Genomic DNA, 20,349 nt, shown 5'->3' on the forward strand with positions numbered 1-20,349 from the left:
CTCGTCTTCCTTAGGAATGACTGGCTTTCCCTGCAGGAGTAGCTGTGGCTGGGCTGGGCCCCCTCAACCCATTTGGCAGGTATTAGCATTGCAGACTTGCAAGTTCTCCTACAATCATGGCACGGTCAAGTTGAGTGAGAACAGCCGCGGAGAAGGAGACACGTGATGTCCTCAGGACACGAGAAGCCCTGGACTTTATTCCCAGGTCTGCCACTAACCTTGGACAAGACACTTGACATTGTGCCTCAGTTTCCCAAGCGCTGAAGCAATCATAATTACAGCCGGGCTGGTTGCTTAGGAGGTTGTTTGTGAACCGCCCCACCGAGTGCCAACCCTGTTATTATTCCTCGGCCCTGTTATTAAACCTAAATCCAACTTGCTTAAGAACGAAGAGTCCTGTGAAAAACACACAAACCGTTTCCCAGATCATCATTTTTATTAAAGTTCACAAGCAGCTGAAGGAAGAAAGAAAATACAAAGACTGGAAAATGTAAATAAATGTCACTCAGAGCATCGCAGACTGGCTGAGCACAACGTGCGCTCTTCCTGGCAGCGCTCGCTGCTCCGAAAAGACCTTTGTTGTTTGAAGCTGTGTCAAGGCTTTTCATTGCATTGCATCATTCATCTGGCCAGGCTACAGCTCAACCTAATCCAGGGGCAAAAGGCAAGCCCGGAGCATCTGCAGGACCAGATCTGCTGCAGAGGGAAGCGGGATGCTAGGGCAGGCTGGTCAGGAGATGCATCCATGTATTGACAGCCAAAATCCACGTGCCTTCCTCATCAGTGTGAGCGAGGAGCAACTCGGGCTGACAGCTCTTGCAGGGATAAACACGAATAGAGTCAGCCAACGTGTGTGGATAACCTGGGGCAGCTACAGCCTGAGCGTTGGCAGGCAACATGCAGTCAGAAACGCTCACATCACTCCGAGGTGAAGCCAGGATGTGTGGCGCAGTGGGAACAAGAGGGATTCCACCCTGCCACCCCTGTGGTGCTCCCCTGCTCTGCTGGCGAGAGGCACAATGCCCCTTCCCAAGGCTGTGTCTGCTCATCTGCTAATTACCCCTTCACCCACGCTGCTGGGTGAGCACAGGAGCTCAGCAGACCGGCTCTGAGCAGGCAGCTCAGGGTTTATCTGGTGACTATCTCAGCAGCGATGCTGGAGCCTTGGCACGCTCCATGCTCTTCCCAGCAGCTGCATGCAGGGAGCTGCCGGCCCCCGACCAAAGCGAGGGAACGGGGGAAAGAACATTAATAAGGCCCAAAGTGCACAGCAAAAGGCACCTGCCCTGTTCCACCGCAGCACCCAGCGCTGCTGGCAGCCGGCCCGAGCTCCCACGCTTTAGTGTTTCAACAGCCATCGCCTCCGCAGAGCGGTCAAAGGATGGGGAGCCAGGTGCTTTCAACCTTTTTTCCCTTTAAAAACACTTCCAAGTCACCCAAACAGCAGCTACTGCTAATGGCAAGTTCACTGCCTTTGGATAAAAACTATTACTATCTTTTAACCCCCCCAACAGAGTAACAAAAAGCACCTAACGGCTCCCCATGCCGCTTGCTGAGGGATGCAGGCTGGTGCACATCCTCCATCTCCCCAGTCCCATCAGGCCACTGGTACCCATGAGCCGCCTCTGTGCCCAGCCCCAGCCCGGCAGCCAGTGGCTCCTCACTGTCCCCATATTGCGGCTGGTGGTGGGGCTGGGTGGCCCTTGGTGCCCCTCTGGTGTGATGCTTCCTGCTCCTGGTGCCGGGAACGGATGCAAAAAGGCTCCTCAGAGTTCTGTGCAGGAGGACCGGAGGGGACTTGGTCACTGTGTCGGCTCCAGCAGTGAGACAGGGGACATGGATGTGACTCTGGCATCTGGAGAGGGAAAGAGAAAGGTCATCGACGGCAAGATGCCTGTATAGGGAAGTACCAGAAAAGGGTTGCACGTTGGCAGGTATTGGGATAAGCATCACCCTGCAATGGGTGGAGGTGGAAAGCAGGTGGTTTATTTGGGATTTGGGATGTGCTTTGCTTTTGTAGGAAAGAGGAGAGAGTCAGTATTCAGCTGTGGAGGGCTCAGAGCACTGGAGCCGGCCAGGAAACTTCTGTGGACATAAGGGAATGAAAAGTTGAAGAAAATGGAGTTTTAGCTTTTTTATTTAGGGCAGGGAGGACGGCCCAAGAACTGGAACAGACAAAACAGAAAGACTTTTTTTTCCTCTTTTTCCACTAGTTCCTCCAAACCCATCCATATGACTGACATTTCCAAGGGGTTGATTAATCCAGTCTGGGGCCGAGCTCAGACTGCACATGTTTCCATCTGCCCAGGGTTAGGAAAAGCCTGATTTTCATCGACTTTCCTCCGCAGGCCAGCCACTCCCTCCCAATGCTGCCTGATAAACTGGCTTCAGAGACAACCAGCCACTTGGAAAGAGCAGCAGCAGCAGAAAACTGCAGTCCCTGTTTATCCAGCCTCACTATTACACACATGCAAATGGGTTTGCCTAGGAGCCACCAAGAGAAACCAGCTGTGACTTTGTTCCTGTAACAGGTTGCAAGGAATCAACCCAGCAGCACACAGGTGAGCTGCAGTGATTAGGATCCTAATTATCCTGAGGGGTTTTTAAGCCCTGCTTGCAGGCATTTGGGGCTTTTGCATAGGAAGATGCCCGGCTGCAAGCAGGGCTTTGTGGATGGAGCTGGGACTGATGCACAGCAACAAAACCCTGCAGCTTCTTGACAGGTAAGTGCTGACCAAGTGTTGTTTTATGTAGATGGGAAGCCAAACCAGGCAGCAGTAAAATCCTCCTAGAAAAGGCTTGTTATCTAAGCTGTAATTGAATAACCAGGAGAAGTCACTGAACACATCCAACACTTAGTGTGACCACAGTACCAGAATACAGCTCTGGGCATGGTTTGCTGCCTAAAGCCTTGCAGAAGCTTTGGAGCCAAAGTTCAGCTTTTAGGTGCCACAGCAGCCTCAAAAACCTACAGCCTCGACCACTTCGTGCCCACCCAAGGGCAGGTACCAGCAGCTGGTGCCACCCCATAGCCCTCAGAGGAGCTAAACCCACGAAAGGGCTCCTGTGGGAGCCACAAAATGGGCTCTGAGCGCTTGGATGAGCCCCAGGAATAGGTGCCTCAGCAATGCCTGACCACCAGGCTCCATGAGGAAGGTCCTGCAGGAGCCAAAAAGCACCAAGAGGAGAACTGCTGGTTCCTACTTGCTTTGGGGTTAAGCTCATCCCTATTTATTTTGAGATGGGAGCTCCAACATCTCCACCCCAGAGGAATGTTTGAAGCTCAGCAGGCAGCACAGAGGGATGCAGGGACTCCTCTCTCCATTTCATCTTCCTTGGCTGGACTATGCAATCTGCAGCTTCCCCATCCCCAGCAACCATCCCAATGCCCAGCTGATGGCTCATCTCTCTGGCCCAAGCCCATCTGTGACTCTGCCCCATGAAAATGAGAGCATCACACAGGACTGGTAGTTTGGAGAAGCCACATTTAATTTGGAGACAGGCAGCTTGGAGAACCTGTTCCTGGCACTGCCTGAAGTCACCTCCTGAGAGGTGCAGAACTGTCCCCATCAGTGCTTCCTGCACAGGACTGAAGCAGTGACCACTCAGCATCATCCCCTGAGCTCCTGGCTGGGCTTTGCTTGTTCCTATGAACACAAAAGAGTCTTTATTAGCCAAGTGCTCAGTATTTTATTTCCCTTTTGTAAGGATTCACCACCTTGTGGCTCCAGCTCCATAGGTGGGAGGAGATCAGGCTTTCATGTTGCATATTGCTAATCATGCTTGATCCTTGGTATTAACTGCAGGTAATAGGCACTAAATTAATGCCACACAGCATCCTTGGCAGGGGCCCTGGGACCTCTGCTGAAAGGTACTCCAGCTGCAGCTGGGAAGGGTGAAGGCCATGCCCTCAAGGAAACATTTCCAGCTGATCAGCTTCATGCATTGAATGAAAAGCAGGCTTGCTGTTTTATGATCCACATTTGCCAAGGATGTATTATTTGGGTTTCAGGGCTGGTGTGAATGCAACCTCACCAGTTTATAGGTAAGAAGGTTGGGTTTTTTCAGGAGTACAAAGTACTATTTCCTCTCATGCGACTGCCCAGAACTTCCCCACCAACCCAGCTTGCTCTGCTCTGAGGGCACCTTGGATGGTCCCTCCTGAGCCTTCTCCAGCTGAGGCAGGTTTCCCATAGGATTAGTATTCCCAAAGCACACTAGAACCTGGGCATGTGCTGGCTAACCTGCCTTCTTGAAGAAGGATCCCATAGTGACTAAAATGCATGTTACAACGGAGACCTTGCACAGCAGGAGCTGCAAGCCACAAGATCCCTCAGCCAGACATGCTACAGGACAACAGGGTAGTTGTAGGATCCTATAGCCAGTTACCCCAATTTCTAAGCCCAGTTTTGGTACTGGTGCAGCCAGGACAGCCAAGGCATATGGGACACGGCTGGTGAAGCATGGGTAATGGGAGGCATTTGGATCTGGCCTTCACTTACCCATCTTAGTGCTTTATTTAAGGAGCTGCCACAGTGGCTGGGGCCATAACAATAACTTAGTTTAAAAAAAAAAAAAACCAACAGCACAGAATCCCTAGAAACTGACATGAAGAAACACTGTTTGGCAAGAACTCGTGTATATTTTAAATACTTCTTTTAACTGAAGAGTGGAAGTGAAGCCAAAAAAGCACATAAAACCCTCACACAATGACTTTTCACGAGTTTTATTTGCAGGTTGGCATATTACAGTTCCCGGTTTTCTTGTGCTTGTGCCAGACTCCAGATTACAGGGGGGAAAAAAATCTATCTATATAACCCCCGCAAAGCTGTTTATTAGGTCTGGAGAACCCAAACAGAGTATAGAGGAAAAAAGAGAGGAGAGGAAAATAAAATCTCTGTGACTTTGGAGACTGCTTTTTATTCGGTGGCTGAAGAATCAACTCCCACCTTAAAATATTCCCTATTCCTCTTCCCAGCAGCACGGCTGGCATTGAGCTTTAATATTCAGACACATCTGCTACCAGAGAAAATTAATTTTCAGCTCTAGGATGGCTCTTAAAGGGAGGTCCCATTGACCCGAGTTGAAAATGATGGAGTCCTCACACTCTTTGCTGCAATATTTAATAGCTGAGTGGCAGTTAATTAGATTACCAAGTCACTGTGACAGATGCTAGGCAACGCCTGAGGAGGAGAATTTGGAAAGGCCATTATCTTCCAGTGCTGGGAAAGCTCTTGGGGATCGCATTTTAACCCTTTCTACTCTTGCCCTGCCCTCGCTGTGCTCCAACCCATGTTAAACCCAGGTGTTTCATAAATCAAAGGCCAGCATAATGCTCTGGGTGCTTTTTTTTTCCCCACTTGAGAAAAGCAGATGGTCATGTTGGGCAAATGCCTGGCAGAGGTGCCAGGAGCTCCTCCTTGGTTCCCAGCTGGCATCAAAAGAGATGATCACTGGGAGATGCCAGTAATTTCCCCCGCTGGGCGATTCCCAGGCGCACCAACCACACCAAGTGGGAAGCAGGGAAGCGAGAGGGTGTTAGAGGGTTTGGGCAGCATTCTTTCTTCCCTGTATTAAGTGAAGTGGATTTTGATGAGCCTATGAAGAATTTCCCTCTCCACAGTCACTGTTTTCCAAATAAAACCTTAAGTGAAGCTTGGCAATCCTGCCCCTGTACATGAGGGTTTCCCAGCTCCTTCAGATGTAGTCTTCAACCACCAAAGCAGGGTTCTGTGTGTTGCTGGCACTGTGAAACCTGCAGACTGAGCTAGCAGAGGTGTTACAGACTTCCTGGGAAGATGATGCTATCCAAGTGTTGCCCTTATCAGTGTCTGCTTTCACAATGCAAGGCGAGAAGAGTTTTTGGCCTTTGCCTGGTCAGCTGCATCTCAGCACAGATTGGTGAAGACATCCAAAGCTCTGTGGAGTGAAACTGGTAAAAACAGAATGGCAAACAAACATCCCACTGGGGAGAAGAGAGGAGAAACCATCAGCCCTGTCCCAGTGGCACTGCAAGAGCATCTTCCCTGAGCAAGCACCAGAATGAGACAGGACATCATGAGATTCTCCAACTTTCTTATTCTCACACACCCCAAAACATCGATAAACACATTTTTCTGGTTACAAAACCCCTTCCCTCCCACTCAGGTCTCATACAGAAGTCTCAGAAGTTCTGATTTAACAAGCAACAGTTTGGATATTAAATAAACACCAGGACCATCAAATGCACCGTGGCTTCTAAGCTTTTGCTTCTGCTACCCACTGAAATGTAAATATAGAGCATAAAAAGAGATGAGGATTTGCTGGCATCCCAAGGGTCACTTGCCTACAGATTCATCAGCTCAGAATAAATCACCCAGATACTCTGCAAAAACACTGAACTACTGAGACTTTATCCACTTTTTGCCCTTGTATCTCCCAGAACTCAAATGCAAGTGCTTTTAGGAACCTTAACCCCCTCAACCACATGGGGACAGGATGCATTCCATGGTGATAGCCATGAGAGCAGGCATGGACACACCTACCCTCTGCTACCCACCCACCCACAAAAGGTGGCACATCCAGCTAGCTTGGAGCAGTGGGAGAGGAGCTGTGGCCTCCTTGCAACCATTTATGTAGATATATCTCTTAAGATACTGGGAGGATCATCTGGAAACAAGAGAAACCTGGGAGCTACCTAGACTTGCAACATCACAGAGCTGATCACTCTTTTCTGGAGCTACATCCCACCTTTAAATGCACCCTTCTCATAAACCGTGAGCAACCAGGAAGCCGTGGCTTCGGCGTGGTATGTGCGGACACAACTGAGGCACACAGAAGACAGTGAGATTCAGTTTTAGAGGAGGAGACCCTTACCTTGCTGACCTCCTGGATACAAGCGCTTGCGCCCTGACTCGCATCATGATGGCAAGTGCTTCCAGGTGCTGACAAAAGCTGTGGGGATAAGCGAGTAAGGCACTGTTGTGATACAGTTCCATGTGTCTGATGTTGGGTCGTAGCAGTCCAGCGTTTTGCACCTCTGAGTGCCAAAGTAACCCCCCACCACGTAGAGTTTATTCCCCGAAGCCAAAGCGTGGCATGACATGCGCTTGGCTGTCATGTCCCCGATGCGCGTCCACTGGTCCGCCTCACAGTCGAAGCGATAGGCAGAGGCTGCTGTGAACTCGGTGTCTCCTCCCATGATGAAAATCTGGCTGCCCAGGACAGCGGCTGCCGTGTAGCGCCAGGGCTGTGGGCACTCGGCTTTGATCATCCACCGGTTCTCAGCTGGATCATAGCACTGCACTTTGGACACCATGTCTCGGTGAATGCTGGTCCCACCGAAGACAAAAAGCTTGAGCCTGGCACTCACCACCGCAGCGTTGCTCACTCCATCTCTCAAAGGAGCCACCATCGTCCATTTGTTGCATATGGGATCGTACTTCTCTACTTGCTTCAAGGAAACAGAAGGAGACGCAGGGAAGACTCCAGCTACCGCAGTGTGTCCACCAACCACATACAGGCAGTTTTCCAATTCAGCCGAGCCATGTCCAAACCGAGCTATTAGCATTGGGGCAGCTTTTGACCATTCCTCATGAACTGTGTCATACACCCATACATCTTTCGAGACTCCGTTCTCCGAGCCCCTGCCTCCAGTGATATATACTTTGCAGCCAATGGCACAAGCACTAAACTCCTTCCGTGGACTTGGCAGGTCTGCTTTGGGGATAATTTCCTTTGCTTTGTGATCCACTTGGTAGATCTTATCACACATGAAGGTCTGTCCTCCCAGGATCAGCAAAGTGTGCCCAGCTTTGCGAGGCCTGGCACAGGGACTGGTGACTACCCCATCATTCTGGAGGATCTTCTTCTTGCACTGAATAGCTTCATCCAAGACAATCTTGTTCCTTTCATCCACCATGATCAAGTCCTCACAAGCCAAGGCTTCCTTGAGGCATTCGGAAGGAAGCAAGGCCAGACGAACATTCCTCAGAAGTTCTGGGAGATAAGCCTTCCGCTCATCCAGATCGTATTTTACCCACTGGATGACAGCCTTAAAGACCTTTTCTTCATCCTCAATTTCCAGCTCGTCACTGGAGATGAGGTCCAGCAGAGTGTCCTTGGAAAGGTTGTTGAAGTCCTCGCTCTTGTGAACAGTCTCAAAGTTGACCAGGCACATCCTCCAGGAGAGCTCATAGAGCCGGCGGCACTGATGAGCATCCGAGAGCAGCATCATGCCCAGGCAGTTGGAAGGGTAGAGGTTCTTCTCCAGGAACTCAGCCGCTGCATCTCGGACGTCATGGAACTGCAGCATGTCTCCAGCCTCCAGGAGGGACTCAGCGTTCTCCTCATTGATGATGATCCGAGAGGAATAAGCAAAGTCCAGGAGTAGCTCCAGCACCTCTGGGTGGAGGCTGTCATGGAAGTTCACCTCATCATCCAGGCTCTCTCGGAGGCCATTGCTAAACATGGCTTCAAAGTATCTGCTGGAGGCAGCCAGCACTGCGCGATGACATGGGAACGACCTGTTTCCTGCCCAAAGGGTGACATCGGTGAACATGCAGTGCTTCCGCAGGGTGTTCAGATGGGACAACACACAGTCCGGGTGGGAAGCTTTGTGAAAAAGCAAGATGTTCATGGAGCCGGTGCTCGTCCGGGATTTACGGTTCTCGTGGACGCTGACTGACATGATGACAGAGCTCTTACCTGCAGAGAAACAAACAGGAAAACCATTACTCTCTTGCCCTTATTGATGTAGGACATGGAGAACAGATGCATTTGCTATCCAACCCTGGTACCCTGCCAGTGGACCTCAAATGTGAACCATCAGGTGCCACCCCAATGCTCCTGCTCTGTGGGTGCTCCTGCACCCTGGCTTGCAGAGCCCATGCCTCCTGCACCCCACTTTAACTTGGCCTGAGCTGGGTGGGAAAGCAGAGCAGCCTGAATGGGGAAATTCTGCACTTGGGTTTCAGCAATGGAGAAAAAAAGTGAAGTAATCAAACCCCAAACTGGATGGTAAATTGTCTCAACAGTCCCTAGAGGGTATTGGCAAACCGCAGAAGAGTTATTTTTCCTTAGAAAACAGCAGTAAGAGAGCAAACTATCCAGGATGAAGGGCATCGGTCTGTTCTTGGCTCAGCAGAAATCAAGCCTGGCTTCTGATTTTCATGAGGATTACTGCTGGTTTAGGAAAGGCAATGGCTACAGGTTTTATTTATGGAATATTTAGCTACCGGCACAAGATGAAAGTTTGGAACAAATTATAGCAATTCCTTTCCTTGTAGTTTCTGTTGATAAAACTCACCAGACACTTCATGTGACTATAACATTCTGCAGGACAGATTCACATCAGAGAATAAGACAAGAGAGACAGCTAAATTATACTTTTTAACAGACAGGCAGACGCAAACACAAGGCTTTTATTAGCTACTATTTCATTTAGCGCTACCTGATACCTATTCTTCCCCGTAGAAGAAAAACCCTTTGGACCAATCAAATTAATACTACTTAGACGATAAAATCCAAGTCATTTACTCCAAAGTATTTTAGCCAGCTCAATTTTGTTCCCCATGTAACTAAAATAGACTGACAGATACACATACATGCTCTGTCCCAGGAGTGTTTTGGCACTCGGGGCAGGGAGCATGCTGTGCAGATGCCCAGGAGCATCAAGGGCTGCTAGCTTCAGCTCAGCTTTCCTGCCAGCACAAGGCAGCCATACGAAATTACTACATGCTGGGTAAAGAAAGGAAAAAAGGAGTTTCTGAGAAATACTATCCAGCTCTGCTACATCTGCTTTCCAACCCAACACTATTTTTCTATCCCTTTTCTACCCTGTCTTCTCCAAAACATTGCAGTTCTGCTTTGAAGGCTGGAGACATCAGGGCTGAAACCTCACAGCATCCCGCTCCAGCCACCTAATTGTTTAGAAATCAGTAAATAGCCACACAGATATAGCTGGGGAAGGGTTTTTGGTTGGGTTCTTTTTGTTGTTACAGGTTGGTTGGGTTTTTAACTCGCTTGTCACAGCCCAAGGGTTTTCAAGGGTCTGTCTTACCTACAAGCACAAGGTCTACAGATTAGCCCTGTCCTGCCCAGCTGGGTTGAGCTCACTACCACTCAGGGTCCTGGGAGAAACCATGGAATGCTGAGAGAGCAGACACAGCGCACCCAGGCTGCCGACAGGTCACAGCCTTGACCTGGTGGAGACCTGGATCCGCACAACCGTCCCATGCTCCACGGATGGATAAGCTCAAGCGGAGGTGGATGGACAGATAAGCCGCCTGACTCATGCTCTAGTCATGCATTTCCTACCCCCTGCTTCCCCAGCACCTCCAAGAGAGTCTAAATATGACAAATAGTTGTGGGCACGTCCCTCCTTCCCCATGCGCTGCCATGAATTGTTGAGGTTGGTCTTCCCAAGGCCTCCCTCATTCCTTAGGGCTGTGTCACAGCCCTGGGAAAAGGTGTCTCTCTGCTTCCCAGTGCATAGAGATAGCTTGACCAAGCAACCACAACTCATACTTGGCCTTTGAGCCAGGCAGGAGCACTGGTGTGGGTACTCAGATTGGGGATGTGCATGCTCATCACCAACACCTCTGCAGCCTGGCGCTGAGGCCGCCAAGCTCGTTTTGCTTGTGATTGGAAGCTGCACAGCAACAAGGCTCCAAGACAGGAAGGAAAATGCCATTACGGAGCAGCACTTTGTGCATCTGAAGGAAATGGTTTTCAACATCTACACCCAGCATAGGGACAACACTAATTTAAGAGGTTATATGGATTCCCGTGTCAAAGCTCTATAATGCCGAAGTGACGAATACAAATTAAACATTTATGAGTCTGCTAAAAGCTATTGATTTAGGTTTCCTATTCCCACAACCTCAGAAACCACCCTGCCACTGCTGCTGCTTTCTTTGCTTGCAGCTCAGGTCAGCTATTTAATCTTAACCTTTGATTTGCTTATGCACAAGAAATGAAGCAATTTATATAGGACAGCTATGGAAACAAACAAAAAGATTGCAGGAAGGCAGCCTCATCTTCTCTGGCACTAAGCTTAGAAAAGCCACTACTCAGAATGGAAGGAAGTCATTTAGAAATTGAAAATGTCTATATATATGTTTACATATGTCTATATAAAAGCTGTAGCAGCGCCACCATATATATACACACATATATCTATTATATATATATAAAATCTCTGGCTTCTAACATCAAACATCTTACCCAGGGCACTGGGTAATCACATAATATTTCTAACCAATAGGTATTGAACAGCATAAAGGGAATAAAGTGGCAGATTCCAGTCCAGTCCCCATCAGCACTGCTCTTCTTATCACCTTGTCCTAGTACAGGCACCAATTGGTCCCCAGTACAGCTGCAAGCCTGAAAGCTAAAGAGGCCACAGCCCCTTTACTTGGCCTCTTCTGGAGCTGGGTTGTGACAATGGATGTCACTGGTCACAGATCAACAGGGCTAGACAGAAAGTAAGGCACCCTCTGAACACTTGCATGCAGCCACCTCACCAGCAAGGCTTGCTGGTGGCTTGCAGCAACTTCCAAACAGCTTGTCTTAAGGGTTTCTTGAGCCCTGCTATAGCTGGGCACAAGCAGAAGCGGCAGGTACTAATTCTTCCCCTCACAAACACACCCCACTGCATCTTTCAGTCTACCAGAGAACTCGGCGTCATCCCACCCGTATCAGATAAACAGAAACTACAGGCAGCAGCCATTTCATCTGACGGGTTCCTTCCAAGAAATCTAGCAGCCTTCTAGAAGTTTGTAACTAAAAGGAACTTCTACACTTCTCATGATGTACCTAAATGTGTGCTTCAATATAAGCGATGTTTTAACTGCAGTGGTGAACAGACTGGACCCATGACATGCTCCTACAGGCACTTCTCTGAAGCAGATGCACCGCAGAGCAGGATTTGGTCGCTACCGTATTCCTTGTTTCCTTACCCAGCTACTGCGCTTAGAGAGAAAAAACAGAACCACTCCAAATGAGGAGTATTTTACACAAAGAAACCTATCAGTGGCTCCTGCCAAGCTCCCACCTGCCCTGTGAGAGCTCAGGGGGTTATCAGAGCTCCCAGCTGCATCTTCCATCATGCAGGAACTATCACTAGAGCAGACACATCAACGTGAACAGCAGGAGGCATGACCTGAACAAACTGGGGCTTGGATTTTTCCACGCTCTATTCATTTTTTTTCCCCTTTGAAAGGCAGTTATTGAAAAAATAAGTATCTACTGAACAGCCTTTTAGGAGGATTTTACTGCATGCAGAGGCAGATGATAGCCCTTCTATATGGATGAGGGCAGAGGGGCATCAGCGCTTTGACAGCTATACAATGCTGGATTCTGCCTATAGTATTTCCTTGGCTGTCTGTAGCCTTTGTACACCAGATACAGGAAAGACAGAAGTTTTTCCAGCACAGCAAGATAAGGGTGCTTTGGAAATCCTTCCATGCACACACAGACGGCAACCCCAAAGGAGGGTAGGAATTGGCTCAGGTAGGAAAGACCCCTCAAATCTCAGCTCATGAAAAAACATCCCTGCAGACTCCCTGGACAGGACAAAGCTGGCAAAAAGAAGACAAGGGGAAAAACCACAACCACAGAGCTGGCCAAACCCCGCACCCAAACAATGGCCACAGTTCTCCTCTCTGAGCACCTCTTGCTTCCTACAAACCACACCCCCGGCAGAAGGCTGACCCTCCCAGGCTGATGGGTGGCCGTGTCGGAGCCCTGATGCTATGGATCACTTAGGAGAACCTCAGGAAACGTTCTATTACCTCTTGAAAATTCCAAGCAGCACTGAGAAATCCTGCACTTTGAAGCTGTATCAGGCCCTGGTCCACAATCACAGAAGAACTGTGTGTATGAGAGGACAGCTAAGAGGGACTATTGACATATGGACTACATTTAGCTAAGCTTGGGGTTCTCCCTCCATCTTAAACCAGCAAGCCGTCCTCAAATCTCCAATTTATTCACTATCTGCAGGGGACAGCTGAGATGCTGCTTCCTTTCAAGAGGACAGTATTTGAGCGTGAATAAGATGTTCCCTCGTGGGACTTCAGGGGATCAAGGATCATTTCTGCTTAGAAAGGCAAAACTACAGGATTTATAAGTGTTCTCCCAGCACTGTGAAGGTTGGCTAAACACCCACAAAGAGCCTAAATCCCATGAACCAAAGCTGGCACTTTCTGTTTGCCAATCAGACTTTCAGAGAAGCAGCAAGCAGAACACGTTTCTTTTTGCTCTGCTCAACCATGAACTATTTAAAGCTGTAAATAAGTAAATAAATAAGCAGTAAGGTTCCCTGCTGGCTCAGTTCAAAGGAGAAGCTGCTCACGCTGCAGTGGGGATTCATTCCCAAGCAGTCCCTCCATCGATGGACTGCACTACAACCTACAGCCACTCCTTCCAAACCACAGCAGACCCAGCTCAAGCAGCCAGCGATGGCTGCTTTCACAAGGAGGCAGGCATAAGATTAACTCTTATTTTCTCTCCAATTTCACAATATCAACCCTTTGGAGTGAAATGCCATCCAGAATTCAGCCAAAGTCCAACTTCTGCCTGGAAGTGGTGGGATAAATTCTCTACTCATTAGTAACACGCCTGCTCCCTCATCCCAAGTATCCATACCTTTCCAATGCCTTCATGGATTTCACCACCTTGCTGCTTAGGCCAGCAAGTCAACCCAGGACAAAACTACTAGTACAGAACCAACTTTCCTCTTTTTTTTGTACAGAGTAGCAAACTAGAAACCTAAAATCACCTACTGTCTTGTCTTCATGGGGAAGAGCTCCTTGCAAAGCTTGTGGAGCTGTGTGGCAACAGAGTCAAATGCAGAACTCAGATACAGCTGCATTTCAGATGCAATTTCCTGGCACTAGAGACCATCAAAAGGTTTGAGAAGGGGGATCTATTACATGCAGGCATTCACGTACTCACAGACACAGCTCGAGCTTCAAAAGCGGAAAAAACCCAACAGAAAACAGGAAAAGATGCTGGGGGAGGGAGGCAGAAAACAAGAAAGGGGAAGGAACAAATGTAAGGATGTTTTCAGGTGATTTTCATGTCTTTGCAAAACAACAGTGGACTATCAGGTATACAGCTTGGTGCTGCTAGCAATGCTCGACACCAGCAATACCCTGCTGTAAAGAGTGCTTGAGATGAAGGGAATTAAAATAGTACCTGGCATTTAGTGCAGCACTGCACTTGTTGAGCCTGGGCTGCTGCCAGGTGGGCAGCAAAGGACCTTCACCACATCCTCTCCCAGGCATGTTCCCTGCTCCGTCCACACTCCTGCATGCCAGGATGCAGACTTTGCTCTCTAACAAATCAGGTTCATCTCCAGCAACTCTGGTGAATTTAGTGGTTTGCCCGTGTCAGCCAAAATTGTTCTTGTTTTTCTTCGGGATGACTAACACAACAAAGATGCAACTGTGATTTTGCACGTTGGAATTCACGCAATGTAACTCTGCCATGAATCAGAGGGTATCTCTGTAACAGAGCTGGATTTGGCTTTCCTGACAAGCTCTCCTTGTTTCATCATATTTGCAAATATGCAAGTAAAGACAGTTGACTCCATCCCGCCAGCACAGAATTTCTGATCCTGCCCCAGCCTTTGAGAATGGAAGGCATCCTTATAATTTCTTCTCATTTTCTCATTTTTTTCTAGTCTAGCCTGCATATCCTAGACAGAAAACAGAGAGGCCATGTGAAAGGCTCCTTCTGTTGGCTCAGACAGAAACTGGGAGGTTTTCCAAGCTCGATTCTGTAGGCTCCAGGAGATCAGATTGTCTGGAGAAGGTCTGGGCACGTATTTGAACGTCAACATGCTTACTAAAGCAAAGTGGAACTCAGAAATTCGGTCTGTCCATCACTGCTTCATATCCCATTCTCACCAATACCCACCTCCCCTCCCGTTAAACCTGGGTTCCACTCTGAGCCCAAAGCCACCACAAGAATCCACTGAATGCCACTTATGATCGGAAACAAAAGCAGTATTGCCAAGCTGTACCAATTAGTGAGGTTCTTGTTCTATCTTGCAAAAGCACTGGTAAAAGGGACAGAAAGTGCCTCAAATCTACAAGACATGAACTAATCTGAGCCATGTTCCAGTCAAAATAAAAATATCCTTAGGAGATCCTCTTTGCATGCAACACATGCAGTTTTATTTGCATATCAGCTATTGGACTTGCTACTCTGCAACTGAGATACTCCATAAAGCTACTTGAGCTACTGGTGAGGCAATCACAGAGAGTTCACATTAGCCATTGAGCACATTGGCTTTGCAGTTCCTGGGAATACCACACCCTCCTACAGCCACTATCCAAATCGGGACAAATAATGCTTTTAGCCACAGTTCAGGCTCCAGACAATAGCTTTTCATTGCTACGCCTTAACCCCAGTGGATCTTTTCAGAGCCAGTGATTCATTTCAGAGGCTGCTGTGGGGTTTTGTCCTCCCTGCCTGCCCTCTAGCTCCACTGGTGAATAAATCCCATTCTACCAGATCAATCACAGTCACTTTACAAAATGAATGCAGGGCTGCAGAGGAGGAGAGTTCGCAGTTCCTTCTCCCAGATTATACTCAAAAAAGGCTCCAGAATGGAAACACTCTACTTGATCACAGTATCTACCCTAGCCCCATCTGGGCAGGATAAAGTCCTTTTCAAGCAAGCCAACTTGTTAATGTGCTGCAAAGGCAAAAGGCCTTTGGTACTTCAAATATAGAGTGGAACCACATGCCACTTCCCAGGGAGAGTTTAGAAGATGAGATGTGGTGTACATCAAATTAATGCCAGAATAACCACTGCAGTTGCTGACTCCAGAAAGCATGTTCAGATCCTCCCACTCTCTGTGTACCATGCCCTACTCCCAGCGCTTGGGGTTGGCAGAGCTGATTGCTCTGATGGTCAGGCTAACCAGAAGCTCTGCTACGGACGCTCATACCAAACAGGTCTGTCTGCCTGCTGTCAGGGCAGGAGCTCAATTTCATGCCTGGCCAGTTAACCTGAGGTTTGGTTTTGTCTTCCCCTCTCCCCTGCCAGGCAGGAGACGTTGGTGCAACTGCCAGTTTGAAGGAGCCCATCTGCAATTCTGGCCGGAGTTCAGAGCCATGGGGATGGGAGGCCCTCATGCCTCCTGAACCAGTGAGTCCCTGATGTTGATGGGCATGGATGTTAGCTGTTCCCAACTGGATTGTAAAGCACTGAAGGGTCTGGGGCTGCAAGACAGGGCAGAGCCCCCTGGCTCTGGACAGAAGGAACAAATGTGACACCCATCTCTGATCTTTTCCTTTCAGTACAAACACAACATCAAGCCATGCAGTCAGCTTGTAAGTTGTGGACCAGCATGGGAGATAGCACTGCAGCAGCTCAGGCTATCCCAAGCATCCATGCATGCATCACAAGCAAACTAGAGTGCTTGCCAGTGTGCTACAGTAATAAATTCACCTCGCCACAATCTGACAGGCTGTCATAAAACCTGATAGTCTTTGCAAAGTCTAATGGTCAGCAAGCAGACAGTGGTTATGGGACATGCAATGTTCCCAGGCTGGAGCGATGAGGGGGAGACAGAGCCTGTACAGGCTGGAGTGACACTAATAGTCACTGCAGGGATAAGCTGATACGCAAAGACAGACCAATGTGATGGCAGTTAAAGGTCAGACCAAGGGGCTTGGGCCGGCTTGTTACAGCTAGATGTTTCCTTGCCAGCATTCCTGCAGCCTCTGTCTTAAGCAATGCCAGCTACATTCACTGCAATTCAATTACAGTCTTTAAAAGACGGGAGTAAATCTACTCCTCAGCTCAAGTGCTGACACTGCTGCTTCAAACCTGCCCCTTCCACAGTCCCCAAGCGTCAGTCACCATCACCCCGGGCCAGCCTGGCCCGTCCTGCTCCACCTACTCATGCCCAAGGCCAAGGCTCTGCTCAACACCCTCTTTTGTAATGCTGCCACTTCCCTCCCCATCTCGCAATGCGCTGCCCATCCTCTTCCACCTCCACAGATGGCCACATCCTGCCCTTCCTGTTTCACTCCTCTACCTCCCTAACATTGCCTAAAACCTCCTCTGGGTGTAAGAAGGACCTGAACTCCTGCAGGCTTTGGGGAGTGGTTTGTTTCCACTGTAGGGACAAAAATGCTATTGTAATTCACATACACATATGCACACACTCCTTGTCCCCATCCAGGACCATGTTCCTCCAGCACTCACTCCAGTGCTGGAGGAGCTATATTTCATATCAGACACAGGCTCATTTTCACACGTTTGGAGTACGTGTCATGCAGCATCTTACCATCTGTTCCCAAGCTGTCTGCCTTCATAAATTTAATTTGCCTGCTCCTTCAGCGCAATGATTTTCAACTGGCCTTATCTTCTCACCCAAACCACATCTGAGACACTATCCCCACTGCTCAAGTTACTTGAACCTGCCCCAAACACAGCATGTGAGGCTACCACGGGGCTCGCTTTGCATACATGCTGAGGCAGAAGGACTTCAGATAACAATCCTCAAATACTTGATAAAACGAGCAAAAAAGGGACAGGAAGATTAAGTTCGTCAGTGCTGAGTCGGCTTTCAGACTCCTCTGTCCACATTATGGTGTGACTAATTTGCTTCTGCAGCAAATTTCACTCTGGTTTTAGTCCTGAGAATCTTGTGCCTACCCAACACCTTCCTGCTGCAAAGCAAACTTCCAGCTATGCCTCCTCCCCAAGTGCTTTACTCAATACAGCCTTATCACAGAGATAAACCAGAGTAGATGGTTAGGGTTAAAAACACAGAAGAGACAAAATGTGTTTTCAGATAAGATTTGATCTGAAGCAGCAAAAAAGGACAAGGAAAACAGAGAGAGGCCTGGAAAGGGTCTGATCTCACCAAGGAGTCAGACCCCTGGAGAGATGGACAGAGAAAAGAAAAGCTCAGATCTGTTTTACAGACTCTGAAAGGAGACTATGCCCAGAACAGCTGAGTTAACAGCAGCAGCTGGCCACCACCAGAAACATGCAGGGTGTGTTACAAGTATCATGCATTGCTCCTAAGGTAAGTTCAATAAAAACAAGTGTTACAAGACACAGGAAGGAGGGAGCAGACAAGGGAAGTTGTCAAAGTATGAAGGCTACAGAGCTGCTTGTTTTTCCTGCTGCTCTGGATCTGTCCTGGAGAGAAAGAAGTACATCTGGAGGAAGACTACAAAAGCTATGGCACATAGCACCCTGACCGAGGAGTCACTCCAGCAGATCACAAGAGAAGATCTTGTGATCTTCTCTTCTGCAGAGATTGCCAGGAAAGCAGAAACCAGCTTGGGCTCTGCATACACATAGCATGAAACACTTGGGTGTCTGCTTATCAAAGGCTGAGGACTGATTTTCCAAGATTTTGGCTAATCTCAGCCCCTAACCCCAACAACTACAAGTGCAAGCGCACAGATATAAAAAATAAAGAAAAAACCCAACATCTACTAAATAGGCTTTTAACTACTGTAAATGTAAAGGGCTCCATAAGGAGCGGAGAGGGATGGAGAACTATTTTTTCCCCTCTGCCAGCTCAGCTCACTCACTCACACAAACCCATGACGGAGTTACCTGAACTGATTTCATCAGAAAGGCTCTGCAAGCTGTGTCCTTTAAACGGCAGTCTTAAGTGATCTTTGAACAGAGGGGAGCAACGCCACTTCCATGTTTAAGAGACGATCAGCAGCTCTATCCTTGTTGCTTTAAGAGAGAGCAGCCCTTCACCTCCCTATACCTCTCCCTGCCAGCTCTTTACGCCTGCCTATGGAACACGGCGCTCGGAACCCCCCAGGCAAGCCCCGGGGGCCGGTAACCGAGCGGCTGCCGTTCTGCCGGGGACGATCTGCCACCGGCCGGCACGTCCTGCCCTCCCCGGCGCTGGATCAACGGCCGGAGCACACCCGGCCTTACCGAGAGGGGCGGCCTGGCTGGAATCACTCACCGTGTGTCCTCCTGCCCGCTCCCGGCCAAGCCGAACCCTCGGTGCGCCGCCGGCCCAGCGCGGAGCGATGCTGCGGCCCGGCCGCCCCGCGCCTACAGCGCTGCCGACGGCGGAACCGGCCTCGCGTGGGACTCAGGGGGCGGGGCCGGCAGCCGCCGTTGAGGCCAGTCAGAGAGCGCAGAAGCCGTGACGCAAGAGGGGGCGGGCTCAAAGGGGGAGTGGCCACCAATAAGAGGAAAGGAAGGCGGCTTAGGGGCAGGACGAAAGTGGTCCGGAATGCCCCGGGTCCTAAAGCCCGCTATTCGCCGTTTCAGCCCTGCGCTGCACTCGGGGCTCCCCTTGTGGGTGCGTGGCGGCCCCGCGCCGGCTGGGTTGGCGCTTCCCGGTGGGATTGCGGTGTCCTCCCCGCTGGCACCCCGCATTATAGCCGCCAAATCGGCTCTTCTTTTCTAGAGCCACATCCCCGTGGCAGAAATCCTTCCCTTGCCCCCCCGAGTGAGAGCTCTGCTGCGTCCTCCCGGGCAGCAGTCGTCCTCCCAGCCCTCCGTGTCCAGCAGGATCGGCACCTCCCGGTGTGTTGTCCTTGTGTGTGGCTCACCCACCTCCAAGCCAAGCTGCTGCGGGACAACGAAAGTAAGCAAAACTCTGCAGAAGTTCGGGCAGATGTTCGGGCAGGTTCTGAACTCTCCATCCTCAGCTCAGCAGAACTTCAGTCCGTGGGGAATGTGAAAGTCAACGGACTCCCACAGGGTCCCTTTGCCTGCGAGGGTTTGCAGAGAGCTGGGGATCAGGTGGGAATGGCCAGGGTCCATGTGCCCCAGGAGAGAACAACCAGGCAGTGCCTTCAGCTGGAAGAAACAGGGGATACACACTTTTAAGTACTTCGTTTAGCATAATGGGCCAAAGAGGGGAAAAAAGGCTTATTTAGAAACAATAACATTTTTCACATAACACAAGGAGGAGCACTGGTGGCAGTACTGCCTCTGATCCCCACTCGTGTTTTCCAACCGCGAGGCACAGTAGGTAGTGGAGGAATGTTTTCCAACCAGGAGGCACAGCAGGTAGTGGAGGAACTGGCCTGTGGCATAATTTCTCTGTGAGTGTCTGTGCCTCCCCTGGGACATCTGTAATGTTTCAGCTACCAGAAAAAAAGAAGCTGAAAGCTTTATTAGATACACAAATTCAGGATACACAGAAGAGGCAGGGAAGAGGTATTCCCAATCTTCTCCCATGACCCCATTTCTCCAGGGCCCTACTCCCTGTACTCAGTAGGAAGTATTCAGTAATAAGATTCAAGTAAGAAAGTAACAGTTCTACTAAGCAAATCTCCCCAGATAATAGCTGAATGGAAACATCCAGCTCCAAATTGTGCCGAACCATCCATACACCCAGGAGTGGACTA

General features: G+C 49.4%; 1 protein-coding gene across 5 annotated transcripts; it reads right to left on the reverse strand.

Annotated features, from left to right (window-relative positions):
- Positions 1 to 401: 401 nt before the first annotated feature.
- On the reverse strand, positions 402 to 19,069 carry KLHL25 (kelch like family member 25). 5 transcript variants are annotated; one of them, XM_030498023.1, is made up of 3 exons: positions 18,948 to 19,069; positions 6,856 to 8,685; positions 402 to 3,647 (listed from the first exon to the last, which is right to left on the reverse strand). In XM_030498023.1, exon 2 carries the CDS (start codon positions 8,666 to 8,668, stop codon positions 6,899 to 6,901), a length of 1,770 nt encoding a protein of 589 aa, XP_030353883.1. In that variant the 5' UTR covers positions 8,669 to 8,685; positions 18,948 to 19,069; the 3' UTR covers positions 402 to 3,647; positions 6,856 to 6,898. The 5 variants fall into 5 exon arrangements, with proteins under 5 accessions (XP_030353883.1, XP_030353880.1, XP_030353885.1 ...); XM_030498020.1 differs by having other exon boundaries at positions 403 to 1,855; XM_030498025.1 differs by lacking the exon at positions 402 to 3,647 and adding an exon at positions 4,711 to 5,919.
- Positions 19,070 to 20,349: the final 1,280 nt, after the last annotated feature.

The sequence above is a fragment of the Strigops habroptila genome, chromosome 9 (assembly GCF_004027225.2).
Source record: "Strigops habroptila isolate Jane chromosome 9, bStrHab1.2.pri, whole genome shotgun sequence".
Lineage (NCBI taxonomy): Eukaryota > Metazoa > Chordata > Aves > Psittaciformes > Psittacidae > Strigops > Strigops habroptila.